Source organism: Diaphorina citri, unplaced genomic scaffold (genome assembly GCF_000475195.1).
Source record: "Diaphorina citri unplaced genomic scaffold, Diaci psyllid genome assembly version 1.1 scaffold2125, whole genome shotgun sequence".
NCBI classification, from domain to species: domain Eukaryota; kingdom Metazoa; phylum Arthropoda; class Insecta; order Hemiptera; family Psyllidae; genus Diaphorina; species Diaphorina citri.
Window position 1 is genome coordinate 1 of NW_007379550.1, and position 20096 is coordinate 20096.

The window sequence follows — 20096 nt, forward strand, 5'->3', positions numbered from 1 at the left end:
CGGGCTAGAATCAATAACTGTTTGAATGAGCTGAAAACTCTTATCCTAGATGCCATGAAAAAAGACGTAAGTATTTTACCTATTTAACCCTATTTTTCACATATTTTCATTGTGGTACATAGTGAGGCATGTCTATTACTTATTCAGTACAGGTACAAAATTACCAGAACTACCTACTTTAATTCACAGTCGTGTAGGTATATCATCACTTATTTACTTATTGTAAACATAATTTAGTAGAGGTATTAAATTATTGTCTGTTCTTCTTTGTTTAAATAAATAACACATGTTTGTCTGATGGAGTATTTAAACTGTGCCAGTACTGCACCTGATGATTTAATGTTCCATATTGGACATGTCATAGAAATCCAACAAGTGTTCTGCAAAATGCAAATAATTTGCAGTTCTAAAACACTTAAGCGTCATTTAGTTCAGCTGCTGTTAATAACGCAAATAATTGTGTAGTGTATGAGTAGGTACAGGTAGTCAGTAAATGTTATTTACTTTCACTCTATGCCAATCTAACCTAGTTGTTTATTGTTTCTTTTGTTACAGCCGGCGAGACATTCAAAGCTGGAAAAGGCTGACATTTTGGAGATGACAGTGAAACATTTAGAAAATATGCAAAGACAACAACTAGCTCTGAGCGCAGCAACTGATCCACATGTTCTCAACAAATTTCGTGCAGGATTCAGTGAGTGTGCAGGAGAAGTGGGGAGATTTCCAGGACTTCATTTTTTTTTTTTTTTCTGGCTTAATTGTGGCAGCTAGGGTAACTACGGTTCTCTTGAAGAGACTCTGCCACTCAACCGCTTTCTATTTCATAATTCGAACCGAAGTTCCCGTCCATAGATTTGGGTGTACTAAGAGTGCTAAGACCATGTGTTGCAATTCTTTCCCCAGCAGAGATTATTCGCTAATAATGGTTGACATAATTATTATCTACTTAATTATCATTATATATCTGTTTCAAGATATAGTGTAGGTAATTGTGGGTAGGTGGATACCTACGCTAGGCTATTTTATGACCATTGGTCGATTTTTACAAACAGAAATATCAACGAATAACAGTTTATGAAGAACGAAGAGAACACTATTAAGGAGAAATAGGTACTTACATAATATTTTTACTTACACAGAAAAAGAAGAGAAAAAAACTTAATAATTTATCATTCCACCTACCAACATAAATTCAATTTTAAATTGTTAATTTAGCAACTTTTTACTTCAATGCGCCCAACCTGTTTTAATTATAATAGAAGTACTTACTTTTATTCTCTTCATTACTGTTTTATTTATTACAAAATAAAATTTGGTTTGGACCAAATTTAGGTTGATCGTAAATCTGTCGCACCCAACCAAAAGCAATTTAAACAATGGTAATTTTTTGGCAATCTCCGTAAAGTTTGACCATTCGTTTGCAGAGTAAGCTTCTGAATTGAGTCTGAATGCTGTGGATATTATTAGGTACCTTTTGTTGTTAAATGAAGAATTTTATGTGTGACCAGTTGAATTTTGATAAATATGTCAATTTAATAAAACTCCGAGTGGGCTTGAATGTCCAATTATCACTTAATGAGGTTCTTTTTCCTTATTTGAAATTCAAGAATATTTTAACAAATCAATCAATGTACCTAATTGAGTCTTTTATCGTTCATTATCTCAGAATATTTGAAAGTAAAGATCTAAAGATTAGGTACCTATCGAAATTGGTGTGATAATCGTACAGTTCATCCTTTGATTTTGAAAATCACAACTTCGTATTAGATTAGACTTCCCAATTTAAGACGAGGGTCTTAAAATGACATAATTCAGTAGAAATGGTATATTTTTTCACCAAATTTGTGTCACATTTGGTTACTATACCTATCAATAGCCTCCAATTTCAGGAACAGATGATGTGTGACAAAATTGTGGTCTGGTTCCTGCCAGAAGGATATTCCCTAATCTTGAGAAAATTTGTGGTATCGATACTCCTCTATGGTCATGGTCGTGGGCCATGAGGTATGTTATGGTAAGAAGGTTCATATTTTGGGCATCTGGGCTTTCTCAAGTGCCACATTAATTAATTTTCGAACCCTTGATAACCTTTACATCACACGTGAGGGATGTTTATCATAATATTCACATGTTTAGTAATGCGGGGATGAAACATCCAATTTTAGTTCTTTTAAACGCCATTTAGTCTTTCCTAAATGTTACCTATCTAAATCTTATGACTTCTACAATCATGTTTGTGTTCTTGACGCGATGGTACATCATTTTATTGCACTTCCTCTAATTTTGTTCTCGTTTAATACTCAGTCACTGAATCCACCTTATCTTACTTGACTCTAACCTGAAATAGTAGATGAATAAGGAAAGTAAAAGAAAGGACATTGTATTGATTATTATAGATAGAATTAGATACCAACATGTGTGAACTTGCTCGGGCGTTATAAACCGTTACTGGATTTCATTTATGTTTACACCAAAATATGACGTTCATTAATTCATTCCATTTTGCAAAAAAGGAAGATGCTCATCCCAAACTGTTCCTGAGGCACTAAAGAAAGTGACAAACTAAAAATATAAAAAAGTTAATGTCAACTTCACAGCAGACGAGTGTCTACTGTCCGAATGGAATGCCCATAATATCAAAGAAGTACTTTGTTCACTGAACATTGTGCCCATATAAATAGAGGTGAACCTACTTTTCATTCAAAACCAGAAATTGAAACATCAAAATTAAAATTCCCTTGAATAAGTCCATGCTTATCATACGAATATAGACGATTCTATTGATTCAATTCATATAAATGTATATTCTCGTCAAATAACTTAGTTATTGGTAGTCCTTTTTAAGCAAAAAGCACTCCAAATACCTACCTACATTATGAATAGAAAGATATTGACAGTAAATTTTATGTAGTCTTGGTGTCGTAAACCATTCACAGCGGCTACTTTTTAGTAGGTACATATATCTAAGGTGTATTGGATTTTGACCAATAAATCGACAGAATTGAACAATCGATATGGGACAAAAACACTGTCGTCACAAGCAGTAAAGCCTTCAGACCGTCTGAGAGATCGGTTAGAATCCTTTTTCGTCACACACGTTCCTACGTCTGAAAATGAGTGGTCGGCATGGAGTGTACTGCGTAAAGTAGGGTGAGTAAATCAGATGTTAAATATCGCCTAAGTTTTCATTACTTTGCAATTTTTTGATTGACCCCAGGATCGAAGTCTGTTGTAAGTTGGTGGAATTGGCCGATTTCTCACTGAAGTTTTAAATAAATACTAGGGTATAGGTAGGTAGGAAGGTAGGTGTACCTATTCATTTGATAGCATCACACAGTATCAAGACTACACACCAAACAAGCTTCTAATTTCTTATGTTTGATGTACCGAATTGAATAGACCCGAAGAAAATGCATTCCGAAGACAACTGCAAGCAGGGTAGCAACATTAGTAGTCAATGGTGAATGCAATGACGAATTCATTATAGTTTCAACAGGTGACAAAGAATTGAAACAGTTGCTGTACACTACTTACCTGACTTCTTTTGGGGCATTCCGCGTTCATTACTGCTGTTTAATTTACAAAATAATCGAAAGCGAAACTTTTTGTGTAGGTACTGTTTCTTTCTTTGTTGAAATGTTTTCCTTCGTTGTTGTAGGTATTGAATGTCGAAAATACATTTAGAGTTTCTTTTCCTTTTAGGTATCTACCAAATGACTGTGAGATTTAAGGTATTTCAGAGTGGGATATGATGGAGAAGAAAGGTTGATAATATCTAAAAATGTCATCAAGATTGTTTCTTGTGTCGTTTTCGTTCAAGTTGACGACACGGGTGCATAATGTTACTAAACATAACCACCAACCACCCAGAAGCACGAATTCAAATCATAAAAACCAACCAAATTACAATTTTACAATTTCCTCCTCAACTCGACTGTAAATGTGAACAATTTAATAGTTCTCATCAAGGAATCATGTGATTTCTGACGAAATAATAAAAGCAGTTTTATAGATTCACCCATTAAATAATTGAAATTCTCACATCTTTCGTCATTAAAGTATTATAAAAGGCCCTCTTAAAGTCCATAAAATTATGAAAATAATAAAAAGGGTCGTAATGATTGAGCTGAATATTTAAGAGGAAGGATGTTGGTCTTTAATTTTGAAGAATTAGGGTACATGACGATTTAACGTCTGGAGTTGCAGGCTCCTTAGGTGGTGTACCAGAATATGTACCTACCTATGAGTAGAAAAAAAACTTCAAAAAAATGATGAAAACAATCCAGTTTTTCTTTGTTTAATAACATAATAACTTAGGTACCCATATCAGCCTATCAGCAATAGGTATCTGCTGAATCAATACAAAACGTGATACCTACATCTTTCTCCTTGAGTAAGGATGACCAAATACTATCAACTTGTGTATTGTTTACATTTTATAATGCATTTTCATATTGTCAACTACTCGTATCACATTGGATTAGAAGTTGTCACAATTCATCAATGAACAATACTAAACAAATTTAATCCTCTACATCTTCAGCGGTCTTAAGTAATCTTAGTAAGTAGGTATATAAGTAGCTGCATACCTACAATATATGATCTCCATTTAATCTAACTGCTTCTAATAACATAATGTTGACATTGAACAAGCTTTTGCCTACAACAATCTCTGCTCACGAAGCGAAAACAAATTTAATCCTCTACATCTTCAGCGGTCTTAGTAAGTAGGTATATAGGTAGCTGCATACCTACAATACATGATCTCCATTTAATCTAACTGCTTCTAATAACATAATGTTGACATTGAACAAGCTTTTGCCTACAACAATCTCTGCTCACGAAGCGTTCAAAGTTATCAACCTAATTCTTTTAATGCCCAAATTCACCAAAACTTCATAACGTACCCTAATAAAAATTAAGTTACTTTTGGTTCGTGATGAAACTTTTGAAGAACACGAATAAAGGAAGAACTTAGTAGGGATCAGACATACAATTTAATATTCGAACGACTTTAGGGGCCCGTTCTGGTAGGATCTTGAAGAACTAATCTTCTTAAATAAGGACGAGCAAGGTGAGGTTACTGAGTCATAAAGTTTGACTGAATAAAAATAATATTTATGAGCAGAACACAATAAAATGCCATATAAGCATAGAAACGACGACCATTTAGGCAGGGTCGACTACAGGCGAAGATAATCCTTCCAGGAAATATCAAACTTGTATTTATTCGGTCGAAAAAGAAGGAAAGGTTCCGGCCGTGTTTACCTATGGAAAGAAACACTGTGATATTGTTTTTGGTGAAAGAGGCACATCCACTAATTTGAAGAACTTTGTTTTTTGGTTCTTTGGTTCGTAGATCTCATTATTTTGTAATAGGAACTTATCTAATAAATGAATACCAAAATTACCAACTATGATATGATAATTTCCAAATTCGAAACCTGCCCACCAACCATAAGAACCATTACAGAAACAACAGAAACAAACCGTTTTAAAATGTCAAACTTTGGTCACCCGAGATGTCCAGTCCCTAGCTACCAGGAACTTACGTGCTCCCCTGATCAAATAGGGGGCACTTATAATCCCCTCCCCTCCCCCCTCTCCATTCTCTGGGGAGGAAACACCCCATTAGTTCTGGTCGTAAATGTGAGAAGCTGTAAACTTGTCGTGTGAAATTTTTAATACCTACTCAGAGGTTTTTTGATTTCGCTTGGGTCGAATTAGTGGCGTCGCGTTGTGTGGCAAATTGTCACATCCACTAATAATAGAATTATTTGTGGATGCGCCAGTATTAAATCTCAATAGAGTTAACATCGGCAATTATGTACATGTATTTCTGGGAGATCATTTGTGAAATTTGTAAATCAAATTAAACAATATTATTAACTTTAGAAGATTAGGTATTAGGACTGTATGGGTTTTGGTGAATGTGGTAGTAACACCTCAGGGGAGAATCCTAGTCTCTCTCTCTCTTTCTCTCTCTCTCTCTCTCTCTCTCTCTCTCTCTCTCTCTCTTTCCCTCAAAATTCCACCTTTTTCAACTATTTTCATCACAAGCTCACATCTTTTAGCAGATCGTAAGTACTCATTACTTTAGGATGCCGGTCGTATTATTTAGCAATACAACTTGATCAACGAATGCCTTGTCAGGTCGCTTTATAGACTTGAAGTACTTGAACGTGTCACAATAACCTAGCCTTTCATCTAGATCATGTGGAAGTTGCATTCATGCTCATATTAATAGCTGTTGATCTGATCATTTATCTCACATGTCTGTTGATCTCTTCCCAGGAAGTTGGCAATAAAGACAGCATGCCAGTCAACCACTTATAAGGTGTCAAGCATGCTAATAGCTTGAGACACTTTGACAATACTTATACCAGTCGGATTTTTTCATGAAACTGTTTAGATTATGTACTTGGGTCAGTAGATAATTTCGCATAAATCTACTTCATGTTTGTTTTTATCCTTTTTCTGCTCGTCAACCGCTGAACACCATCTCCACTAAAATACTACAAGCTCACACGTCAAGCTATGGTGCTCAAATTTTCGGTATTCGCCACCGAGCGACCGTATTCACACGGGGAATTTTATGACCTCCTAGGAAACATATTGTCCTGCTTGTTATTATGAGGAGTGATAGAGAACATAAGAGAAGTTACTGATGGAGAAAACAAGGTAGAAGAGGAAATTAGGGGGGATGAAAAGGTTAAGTGACTCAATGAAAAATGAATGGGAAAATAAGCAGAGAGATAGAGAGATTGAGAGAGAGAAGGAGGGAGAGAGAGAGGATGGAAAAAAAGATAGGTGAGTAGCTTTGGTCCAAGTTGAGTTATGGACTCGTAAAATAAAATTAGCAAGGAAAGAATGAAAAGCAAATCATGGTCAGAAAGAAAAGAGTTGATATACAGTTGTGAATTCGATTAAGATAGCCAATCATTTTAGCATGGGTATTAGATGAGACTCGCACTTCGTGCTCGGGAGGGGGGCTTCGCCCCCCTCCACCCCCCGGGGGCTTCGCGTGTTCGCTACGCGGGGTTGCGTATACGGTCGCGCTGCGCGCTCCCGGGGCTTCGCGGGATGTGCATGAGGTCGCGCTTCGCGCTCCCTTGGCTTCGCCCCTGGAAACTAATATCGTCCCTGAGTCTTGTCTCGAAGAAATGAAAACTGAAAACTAAAAGCGAGAGAGAAATATTAAACGTAGGAAAAGTTTTGCTGGCCTCAAACTCTGTTCCCTGTGTATTTCTTATGGGGAACTTAAAAAACGTCAATATCTCGGGAACGGTTTGGAATTTCGGGGGTTTTCGATTTTTCCCAGTATGTACAAAAAATAAGGAATCCAATGGTGAAAACCGCATCTTCCTAGCTCAACTAGAAGTGGGTTAGAATTAGTATGAGTGAGTGAGTGAGTCAGTCAGTCAGTCAGTCAGTTACACAAGGGGCTGTATATATTTAGGATATACATACATCTCTCTCTCTGTCTCGTGGCAAGCGCGGAGAAACCTAGCGCAATTTGACATAAATCTGAACCACTTTTCAATCAGACATTAGGTTGTACATTACAGATGCGGAATTCAGTAGTTTGTGATAAATTAATTTGGACCCAGAACTCTCACGGACCACACAAGAGCAGCTGAAAAAATAAATCAAGTTATGTATCCATCCACCTTACTTCCCTTTAGGATTCCAGTCTCGTTTTCAAACTTCAATCAGTTTGGTCATTTGAACACTATGCACACAATCAATACGAATAAAAAAAACAATCTGTAGAAGATTTTGATCAGATTTTCTAAAACAAAAACCTGGCGGGTAAAGGCGACTTTTAGGAAGGACATTTTTGTATTTTAGGAAGGACAAGGAAGTTTATTTGTACGAGTATCGGTAAATAGATATTGAAAATTGCCAGAGAATCGTAATTTTTTTCAACAACGGACGGGACGGTCCTCACAGAGGGCTTCTTAGAGCTCTGTTCCATTTCAAACCATTAATTTACACTCTACATAGACAGCCCGTCGGATTTCGCCAACCCAGATAGTTAGCTAATTATACTTGACCGATTTAAGGGTTCGACCCTAATTGCTATTAGACAACATGAAACCATCTTTCTAGCAGTCACGTATTTGATCTATAAATCGATTTTATATGACTGCAAACCCTCAAAATTTCAAGATCTTTTCGGCAAAATCAATCATCACAATATCCAAAAACACCGATCTGACTTTGAGGAGGCACCGAAATACAAGAAGTTAGATGGTTTGGCAATTAGCATACTAAATAAAGTTGCCATTAGCATTGGGAAAAAGTCATGTTGGTACCTGAGCTAGTAGAAATCTTTAGCTGTACGTGATATTATTTCACTTCATATTAGTCATATATGTATCGTAACTATGTACCCGCTTGATTATCTCGAAAATTACATTCAAAACGAGGTTGGTAGGACGATAATGGTATTAAGTGGTAATTAACTGCTGAAAGTATCCTACCTACCTGACTGTGGGACGTGCAGAATTATAGATTTCTGAGACAAAGTGCTAAATAAAACTCCATAGGAAATTTACATTTCTATTGAAATTTTACCGAGTACCAATAAACCTCTTATAGAGATTGAGAAGTAACAAAATTTGTTTTTTAATCGACGTCTAGCTGTAGCTTAATGAGTTTTTATCCGTGTAATTAACCATGCTTGGAATTATGGATATTAAAAGAATAGTGCCACTAGGTTAATCAAGTGTTGTGGGCTAACAGAGACTCCTATTTTGAGAAAGGAGTGGGCTGCTGGGAGTTGGTAGTTTGAATTTCTTCTGGTGAATAAGACGCAATAATTAGCCCATTGCTGATGGAAACGTAACCCGAACTGAATATTCCCCTTTTCGTTTGTTGTTTGTTACAGGTGTAGGTATTCTCATCAAAACAGGAACCTACTTGGAAGAGATACAGAATTGGTGGATGTGATGAAACTATACAACATGAATTTAGTGGATGTGCACAAACTCCGAATTCCCTTATTATCCTCCTTCTTTAGAAGATCTTAATACTGCGTGAAGTTTTCAGTGAAGAAACTCCCTAGGAATTAACATCTAAGTACATTTACATATGGCCTATATTGTGTATTCAAAAGGCATTATGACCAATCAACCAAAGATTTCTAAAATTTCCATCAATTGAATTCGTCATTTGATTGATCCGTGCTAATAGCTTGAGACACATTGACAATACTTATACCGGTCGGATTTTTTCATGAAACTGTTTAGATTATGTACTTGGGTCTGTAGATAATTTCGCATAAATCTACTTCATGTTTGTTTCTATCCTTTTTCTGCTCGTCAACCGCTGAACACCATCTCCACTAAAATACTTTATCTTGCTCCTCTATTTGATATCTAAAGTTTAAACAGCGACCAAAGATAGTCCAACACAAAAACCAATACCATCCTACAGTTCCAATAAAAACACACAGGTATACAGAGCTCGAGAGTGCACAGGTTTAGTGTAAAGTGTAATGGAATCAAGAAATGAACTGCTGTAGTACAGTTCCAATAAAAACACACAGGTATACAGAGCTCGAGAGTGCACAGGTTTAGTGTAAAGTGTAATGGAATCAAGAAATGAACTGCCTGGGGCGATGAAATACCATCACCAAGATTTGTGTTCCAAGGGTGGGGACGGCTTGAGTCTTGCGACCAGACGGTAAATATCCACGCGACTGTACCCCCACCACAAGCCCGAGTACACGAGTATGCGTGCGTCGCCCCTCACTCCGTCGCGATTTCTAATCTAAGGTCCTGAGTCGATTCCGATCCAGGATCATTAAATCAAATCACAGTTTGATGTGTACGAGTGCTGTACGTACGTTCTAACGTGCTTCGAAATAAAAATAATACGCTACGAATTTTAAAATAAAAGTTCACGTGCTTCTTTTCGTAATTTTAATCTATTTTTTTATGTGACTTTTCATTTAATTTTAAATTTTCAATAAATATTTTTGTAACAATTGGTGTTTCAAGTGGTTTTAGATGATAGTTTGACGTGCTTCTTTTCGTAATTTTAATCTATTTTTTATGTGACTTTTCATTTAATTTTAAATTTTCAATAAATATTTTTGTAACAATTGGTGTTTCAAGTGGTTTTAGATGATAGTTTTCTTGTGAAATAATAACTTTTATTTTTGGTGTAACGATTTGTGTTGTTCTGTTCAATGTTGGATTAAAAACCAGTGTGGATGTGTTAGTTGGATAAATTTGGATCACCTTGTCCTCTGGATTACTTGGATTTTGCGATGGTTACAATGACGGCGGAAACGTCCCCCGTTAGTACTTCACCAGTACCACCCAGTACAGACACAACAAGGAAAACCAATGAAAACCGACGGGTAAGTTCACATTGGATAGTTCACAGTTTTACTCATGAAACAAGACATTTCAAATTTCAAATTAGGTAATTGAAATGGAAAAATTTGGACCGATACCAATACTTTAGCATTACATTAATTTAGGTAATAGAAAGTATAAAAATAAAATGATAGTTTTCTTGTGAAATAATAACTTTTATTTTTGGTGTAACGATTTGTGTTGTTCTGTTCAATGTTGGATTAAAAACCAGTGTGGATGTGTTAGTTGGATAAATTTGGATCACCTTGTCCTCTGGATTACTTGGATTTTGCGATGGTTACAATGACGGCGGAAACGTCCCCCGTTAGTACTTCACCAGTACCACCCAGTACAGACACAACAAGGAAAACCAATGAAAACCGACGGGTAAGTTCACATTGGATAGTTCACAGTTTTACTCATGAAACAAGACATTTTAAATTAGGTAATTGAAATGGAAAAATTTGGACCGATACCAATACTTTAGCATTACATTAATTTAGGTAATAGAAAGTATAAAAATAAATACATACATCTCTCTCTCTGTCTCGTGGCAAGCGCGGAGAAACCTAGCGCAATTTGACATAAATCTGAACCACTTTTCAATCAGACATTAGGTTGTACATTACAGATGCGGAATTCAGTAGTTTGTGATAAATTAATTTGGACCCAGAACTCTCACGGACCACACAAGAGCAGCTGAAAAAATAAATCAAGTTATGTATCCATCCACCTTACTTCCCTATAGGATTCCAGTCTCGTTTTGAAACTTCAATCAGTTTGGTCATTTGAACACTATGCACACAATCAAATCGAATAAAAAAACAATCTGTAGAAGATTTTGATCGAAAACAAAAACCTGGCGGGTAAAGGCGACTTTTAGGAAGGACATTCTTGCATTTTAGGAAGGACAAGGAACTTTATTTGTACGAGTATCGGTAAATAGATATTGAAAATTGCCAGAAAATCGTAATTTTTTCAACAACGGATGGGACGGTCCTCACAGAGGGCTTCTTAGAGCTCTGTTCCATTTCAAACCATTAATTTATTTACACTCTACATAGACGGCCCGTCGGATTTCGCCAACCCAGATAGTTAGCTAGTTATGCTAGTCATACGGATTTTAGGGTTCGACCCTAATCGCTCTTAGATTACATAAAACCTTCTTTTAATGGTCAGATGGTCACGTATTTGATCTATGAATCGATTTTATATGACTGCAAACCCTCAAAATTTCAAGATATTTTCGGCAAAATCAATCATCACAATATCCAAAAACACCGATCTGACTTTGAGGAGGCACCGAAATACAAGAAGTTAGATGGTTTGGCAATCAGCATACTAAATAAAGCTGCCATTAGCATTGGAAAAAAGTCATGTTGGTACCTGAGCTAGTAGAAATCTTTAGCTGTACGTGATATTATTTCACTTCATATTAGTCATATATGTATCGTAACTATGTACCCGCTTGATTATCTCGAAAATTACATTCAAAACGAGGTTGGTAGGACGATAATGGTATTAAGTGGTAATTAACTGCTGAAATAAAAATAAAATAATAATAAAAAATATAGCCGAAATTAGTGGATGTGACAAAACTCTTTTTAACATTAGTGGAGATGGCTAAAATGAATTATGAAAATACTAAAATATTACCCACAAAATTTCCTTTTAATTAGTGGAGATGAGATGACAACTGCACTAGGAAAATAGTGGAGATGACAAAATTCTCTATTGAAAATACCTCAGGATCTCTTATTAGCGGATGTGCACATTTCCCAAGTTATTTAGAAACTTTTGATTCCATAATAAATAGGTTATTATTATTAGGAGCGCACCTAAATCCAACACGTACTAACTCGTTTTTAAGTTACATAAACATAATGCATATAAAATTATTATGTGGCTACGGCCATAATTTTATTCCTAGTATTTTGATGAGACTCTACCTAAATATAGATGATCTATTATTCTAGTATTCCGTGATTTTTCGAATTACCAACGATAAATTTGATGAACATAAATTCATATTCTTGAACAATATTGCAATCTTGATGGAAATTAGTCGAGCGGATATTAAGGATTCACTGCCCTTGCTAGGAGATGCCTGGCTAGCCTGACTTCCACGCAAGAAAAGCGAGACTTTTCCGTCCACTTCATTTGGAAACCTTGAATTCCTCTTTTCAATGGAACGTCGATCAAATATTTACTCAGTGGCATGGAAAGAGCGTTAGCAAATTAAAGAGGCCTCTCTGTACAGTCAGTAGAGGAACGTAGAAAATTAAATTACACGCAGCATGAATCTTCAAAGCATTACATAAAATAATAATGAGAGCGATATAACCTTTAGTAAATCATGCTCATTCTTCACACCAAGTTGTTGGACTCATCCATGTATATAACTATAAATGCTAGTCATTTCTGGATGTTCAACTCGTAATTAATCTACTCTTTCATATATAGTTGGATAGATATCCTATCTAAAATCACCTCTGTTCTGTCCACCAGATATTCTGGCAGCTTAAACGAGGTGTTTGTATTCTATTGGTTTTGCCAATAATCAGAATAATGACTATTATAGCTGCACAATAAATGTAAATAAAAAACATTCTAACTATAAATCATAATGATGATAATTACGTGTCTGTTCTTATACCCACGTAAATTTATTCTTCTATCGAGATAATGAGTAGCTCATAGGATATTTTCCTGTCTGCAGTATTTCTGTGTCGAAGAGTCATAGAATTTTATGACTACTATTATTATGATTATTTATTCTCTTGACTACTAATTCAATGTGATCATCGTCCATCTGCTGTTTACATTCCGCAGGAATTATATTTATGAATGAACATTTCAATGGCATTCCAACTTTCAGGTCACATGTTTGCATTTCATTATGAACCCCATAAAAATAAATAATAATTCATGACTCAATGAATGGACAGTTAAGAGACATTATTTTAAGACGATGAAGAAATTGAAGAATCATCATATTTTAAAGTTGTAGGCAGTAAGAAAGGATGTGTAAATAAACTTATTTAATCATTGGACTTCTTTTATTTTTTAGTGCTAGATCCTGCTGTGAGGCGGAGACTTCTAACACACCTCTCCAACTGTCTAAATAGTAACAATGACCCTGCTGCTACACCTCAGGAACCCAGGCTATCCCCTGCACCTGTAACTTCTGCAGCACAGACAGGTCTACAAGTCCATATTGTTCCTCAACAACAAACACCTGTGGAATCAACCCAACAACCTAATCAAAATTCCAACGGTATCTTCCTGAGCTCTGGCGCTCAAAGTGTACAACTAGTTCCCACAAGACTGCCTAATGGCGACATTGCCCTCGTGTTACCATCCAATACAACCAGTGCGAGGCCCATGGCAGCCTCTCCCTCCTCTAGCTCATCCTCTTCCACGAGTCCCCTTCCTATGTTAGTACCTATTCCTTCTAGAAATGTTCCTTCAAGTAACAGGACATCTCCGATAGCATTCGAAAGACTTTCAGTAAGCATTCCTCAACAGGAGTCCTTATCGTCTCCAGTAGACCCCAGTCACTACAGATATTCCTCCCCAGACCATAGTCCTAGTGATTACTCCTATCGCTCTCCTAGTCCCATTCAGAAACCTTTATCCTTAGTCATGAAGAAGTCCTATGAGACTTGCTATGATGACGAAAGACCCTGGAGGCCGTGGTAGGTTCTACCGAGTGTCTTCCTTGCTTAATATTACCAGGACGTTTGGAGATTTTAGTGACTGCATTTGAAAAATTCCTATCTAGTTTTAGTGTTGTAAATAATATTTTCGATTGATATTATTTGCTGATAAAATATTACACTGTCTTTCATTGATTTATTTAGTTAGATTACAATTATTTTTTATGTACCGTGTATCTTTCCTACATGTTTCTTTGAACTCAAGGAAATGTGAAAAATGTACGAAAATTTTTCCATTGTCTTTTATTAGTTTACTGTAAATAGTTTAAGTAGAAGAATTAATTTTGGAATTGAGCCTAAACGGGAAAATCACCTTTCATAGATACAATCTAGTTCGGTACTAGGTATATTCCTAACCTAGCATATCAGCAGGTCCTTTAGTTACTACTAATCGTTTAGAATGATAGTAGGGTAAGTGTACCATTTATTCGCCCACCTAAGGGTTTTTCCAGACAAAAACACTTATATCTCTGGTCCTAATTATTTTGGAAGTAGGTATATTCCTAACCTAGCATATCAGCAGGTCCTTTAGTTACTACTAATCGTTTAGAATGATAGTACTTACCTATTCTCGTTTAGTGTCTTCCAAAGTTATGTCTTAGCATTTAATTTGAAAGCAATGTATGAAGTGCCTTAATAATAACAAATATCACAATCGTCTTCCATAAAATATATCTTGTAAAAACAATTTATTTTTATAAACCAAACTGTGTATTTTGAAAGATTGATTGAGTTGGACTTGATTTTTTTCAAAATATATTTTATCCTTCAAATGTCTTGAAAAAAAAGCTACCCGATGCTCTTCAAAAAATGTTGACCAATTTCTCTCTCCATACTAATAATCTCTTCTAACTGGTACATAATTCCATATTCTTGAAAAAATCTGTAAGAACTAAGAACGGCCCTGTATTATTTATTATGTGTTATTTATTTTCCACCGAAATTAAATATTTTCAAGGAACGCTAAACTTGCCATAAAAAAACAAATAACTTGGAAACTAGATTGATAGAATGTAATTAATTTTTAATGTACCTACCTACCTCCCTACCTATAATAGCACTTCTTATCTCTGGGTATAAATAGTGGAGATAATATTCAATATCGATCGTTTACACACCTGTGAAATTAATAAATAAATATTATAATAATTATGTGAAATTTCCGAATATATTTCCTCGGTTAGAGAATTCATGATAGAAGGTTTTAGGTCGGAGAAGGACTCCGCCTAAAAATTAGGTATCAGGTGGATATGTATTTCCAGACATCAAGTTTAACTTGGTAGACACAGTTCTCAGTCAGTTTTGCACAGATTGAAGTTATTGACTATAATTATAAATCTAACATATTAATTATATTCAATCTGGTTCCTATGTCTGATACCTTGATGTAATATCGAAACCGTGTGACCATGTCCGACTAACAGGAATGATTTATTCGGTACTTACCATAAATAATTAACTACGCCAATAGGTACCTACATGTGGTATGAAATTTCACGTTTTTTTTTCAATCAAAAAAGTCAAGTCCAACTTTGATCACTTATAGCCATCCTATAGCCACTACGTTGTAGTTTTGTACAGATCTTAAATTATTATTTTATTAATGTTTGAAAATTATTTTTTTCATTTTTTATGTTATCATGAAATACAATTCGAAAATGAGATTTTATTATAATACAAAATAAATATTGTTTCTCTCTTCTTTTCCAAGCCCTCATAGTCAATTTAGCCAAGTCTCACAGTGTGTAAGGTTCTAGAGAAAGCATGATATTTAGACCAACAGTTCCACCACTGGAAACGTTTTACAGTTATCTCGACTTCCAGGTATCAATTTAACGAAAAGGTAGATAGCCATATCATACCAAAAAGAAATTTTACGGATTAATATTGGTACACGAGACCTACCAATTCGCCAATAGATTCCATTCAACTACGCATACAGAAAACGTTTATCATAGAACTCTATCCGACACTATTCTAGGCAGCTTAACAAATGAATAACACTACAAAACGTTCTACAATCCCTTATCACGTTGATCATTGAAAACAAAAACGCGTGTAGCTATTATCTAAACTAGAACTGGATGTGTTGTTTTTAGGTTCTATCGATATTTTGACTAATGATAGCTTTTTCGACTTCAGAAATATGCCAAAGCCCGGGGCTCGTTCGCTTCTAGGACGGAGAACAGGAAAGTTATTATCGCTGAATTATAATGACCGAGGTGTAGTCTTGATACTGTGTGATGCTATCAAATGAATAGGTACACCTACCTTCCTACCTACCTATACCCTAGTATTTATTTAAAACTTTTGAGAACATGTGGATCAGTTGCTGCGCTCAGAGCTAGTTGTTGTCTTTGCATATTTTCTAAATGTTTCACTGTCATCTCCAAAATGTCAGCCTTTTCCAGCTTTGAATGTCTCGCCGGCTGTAACAAAAGAAACAATAAACAACTAGGTTAGATTGGCATAGAGTGAAAGTAAATAACATTTACTGACTACCTGTACCTACTCATACACTACACAATTATTTGCGTTATTAACAGCAGCTGAACTAAATGACGCTTAAGTGTTTTAGAACTGCAAATTATTTGCATTTTGCAGAACACTTGTTGGATTTCTATGACATGTCCAATATGGAACATTAAATCATCAGGTGCAGTACTGGCACAGTTTAAATACTCCATCAGACAAACATGTGTTATTTATTTAAACAAAGAAGAACAGACAATAATTTAATACCTCTACTAAATTATGTTTACAATAAGTAAATAAGTGATGATATACACGACTGTGAATTAAAGTAGTTCTGGTAATTTTGTACCTGTACTGGATAAGTAATAGACATGCCTCACTATGTACCACAATGAAAATAGGTGAAAAATAGGGTTAAATAAAATACTTACGTCTTTTTTCATGGCATCTAGGATAAGAGTTTTCAGCTCATTCAAACAGTTATTGATTCTAGCCCGCCGCCTCTTTTCCATGATGGGTTTGTTACTCTGAAATCAAAAAGAATGAGAAAATGTTATTTTCCAACTCCAGAAAAAAGATCGATGTATTCAAATACAAACTTAAGAAAGAATGTCTTTTGGAAATGAAGATAAAAAATTCAGTAGGTATCAACTCTGCTATACCTGACTCTGAAAGTAATGCATAATAATGTCGCTGAAAATTTCCCTGATGGCTGATTCCATAACTAAAAAGAATTCGTTGAAGGACCTAATAAAAGACATTAGGAGACAAGATAAGATAGGTTATAAAGGAAATATTTCAAACATTAATTTACGACGCTAAAAAGCTCCTAAAACCTGATTACCTACATTTTTCAATGGACTGTTAGTACTAGTGGTTTCTTGTCTTGCTAAAAAAAAAATCTTGAAATATCTCACGGACTCCCATAACATTATTTTATTGTCTAACTGATGGCTTTTCAACCGAGTATCGAAATTTCTAAAATTGACCACAAAAGGACGAATAAAGACGGACATTAAAAAATTCTTCCGAAACAATAGCAGAACAATTAAATTTTATTATTACTGCTTGTGACGACAGTGTTTTTGTCCCATATCGATTGTTCAATTCTGTCGATTTATTGGTCAAAATCCAATACACCTTAGATATACCTACTAAAAAGTAGCCGCTGTGAATGGTTTACGACACCAAGACTACATAAAATTTACTGTCAATATCTTTCTATTCATAATGTAGGTAGGTATTTGAAGTGCTTTTGCTTAAAAAGGACTACCAATAACTAACTTATTTGACGAGAATATACATTTATATGAATTGAATCAATAGAATCGTCTATATTCGAATGATAAGCATGGACTTATTCAAGGGAATTTTAATTTTGATGTTTCAATTTCTGGTTTTGAATGAAAAGTAGGTTCACCTCTATTTATATGGGCACAATGTTTAGTGAACAAAGTACTTCTTTGATATTATGGGCATTCGGACAGTAGACGTAGACACTCGTCTGCTGTGATAACTTTTTACTTTCCTTATCCTATAGGAAGGAAAGTAATGTAATCGGGTCAAATTTTCGATGGTCAGTTTTTAGTGTCAAAACACGTTAAGCCCTCATAGTCAATTTAGCCAAGTCTCACAGTGTGTAAGGTTCTAGAGTCTAGAGTATCTAGAGAAAGCATGATATTTAGACCAACAGTTCCACCACTGGAAACGTTTTACAGTTATCTCGACTTCCAGGTATCAATTTAATGAAGAGGTAGATAGCCATATCATACCAAAAAGAAATTTTACGGATTAATATTGGTACATGAGACCTACCAATTCGCCAATAGATTCCATTCAACTACGCATACCTACAGAAAACGTTTATCATAGAACTCTATCCGACACTATTCTAGACAGCTTAACAAATGAATAACACTACAAAACGTTCTACAATCCCTTATCACGTTGATCATTGAAAACAAAAACGCGTGTAGCTATTATCTAAACTAGAACTGGATGTGTTGTTTTTAGGTTCTATCGATATTTTGACTAATGATAGCTTTTTCGACTTCAGAAATATGCCAAAGCCCGGGGCTCGTTCGCTTCTAGGACGGAGAACAGGAAAGTTATTATCGCTGAATTATAATGACCGAGGTGTAGTCTTGATACTGTGTGATGCTATCAAATGAATAGGTACACCTACCTTCCTACCTACCTATACCCTAGTATTTATTTAAAACTTGAGTGAGAGACTGACCAATTCCACCAACTTACAACAGACTTCGATCCTGGGTCAATCAAAAAATTGCAAAGTAATGAAAACTTAGGCGATATTTAACATCTGATTTACTCACCCTAATTTACGCAGTACAATCCATGCCGGCCACTCATTTTCAGACGTAGGATCGTGTGTGACGGAAAAGGATTCTAACCGGTCTCTCAGACAGTCTGAAGGCTCAAGCTTTTTTCGCAATACACGTTCCAACGGTCTAGGTCTATCAGACAGTCTGAGGATAGGTGGCCGGCACAAGAGGCAGAAGTTTCACCCCACAAAGTTCATCCTGTAAAGACTGAAAAAATAAGGTATAGCAGAGAGCAGAGGTAGGTACTTCGGTAGGTATCACCTTGAGAAAGATTTTTTTTTTTTTTTTTCTACGAGTACAAAAAAAAACATCATTCCCCATTTCACGGCGAACAATGTAAAAATTCTAGGCTGCTGGCAAGATAATAGTATAACTCATTCCCTAGCCAAGTGTTCTGATAACTTGATTGGTCAAAGATAGCTGACCGAATATATCAACCTGGTCCAGCGAATGCCACGAGCTAAGAGGTATGTTGATCTAGCCGATAGTTCAGGCTGAATAAGTAAACCAGAGTAACATGTGTATCATCGGAGTAGGAACAGGCATGGACTGTTGGTTAAAAATTTGATGAAGTAATCGTTTTTAGAATCATCGCGCCGCGCCGGACGGTAAAATGGGTACGAAATTGGTAGGTAATGGTACTAGCTAGGTAGGCAGTTTTCACCGTTAAATTTTCTCATTAGTTATTCAGATGAACTTTGTCAAAAGTTTAAGACATGTAAAGGTACCGAGTATTACACTTCAATGAACTATGTAGGTTTATTGAAAAAAATCCTACAAAGATCTATGCCAACTTGGCTGAACGCTATTTTTAGACAGATCAGGAGATGAACCAAAAAAGGGGTCAATTGCAATAATTTATTCCAAAGTGAATAGGACAGAATAATCAGTAATCCAGAGTAACATGTGTATCATCGGAGTAGGAACAGGCATGGACTGTTGGTTAAAAATTTGATGAAGTAATCGTTTTCAGAATCACCGCGCCGCGCCGGACGGTAAAATGGGAACGAGATTGGTAGGTAATTGTACCAGCTAGGTAGGCAGTTTTCACCGTTAAATTTTCTCATTAATTATTCAGATAAACTTTGTCAAAAGTTTAAGACATGTGAAGGTACCGAGTATTACACTTCAATGAACCATGTAGGTTTATTGAAAAAATCTTACAAAGATCTATGCCAACTTTGTTG

General features: G+C 35.6%; 2 protein-coding genes and 1 long non-coding RNA gene across 3 annotated transcripts; 2 read left to right on the top strand and 1 right to left on the bottom strand.

Moving 5' to 3' along the window:
* Window positions 1-21: 21 nt before the first annotated feature.
* Window positions 22-14398, top strand: LOC103518233 (protein hairy). The gene is made up of 3 exons (XM_026830110.1): window positions 22-66; window positions 556-729; window positions 13443-14398. Exons 1-3 carry the CDS (start codon window positions 55-57, stop codon window positions 14070-14072), a joined length of 816 nt encoding a protein of 271 aa, XP_026685911.1. The 5' UTR covers window positions 22-54; the 3' UTR covers window positions 14073-14398.
* Window positions 9530-10355, top strand: LOC113471166. The gene is made up of 2 exons (XR_003393969.1): window positions 9530-9905; window positions 10024-10355. It is a non-coding gene; the product is annotated as an uncharacterized LOC113471166 (long non-coding RNA).
* Window positions 14399-16386: 1988 nt separating the features above from the next.
* LOC103518234 (protein hairy-like) lies at window positions 16387-17122 on the bottom strand. The gene is made up of 2 exons (XM_008483294.3): window positions 16996-17122; window positions 16387-16518 (listed from the first exon to the last, which is right to left on the bottom strand). Exons 1-2 carry the CDS (start codon window positions 17074-17076, stop codon window positions 16387-16389), a joined length of 213 nt encoding a protein of 70 aa, XP_008481516.2. The 5' UTR covers window positions 17077-17122.
* Between the last annotated feature and the right edge of the window lie 2974 nt (window positions 17123-20096).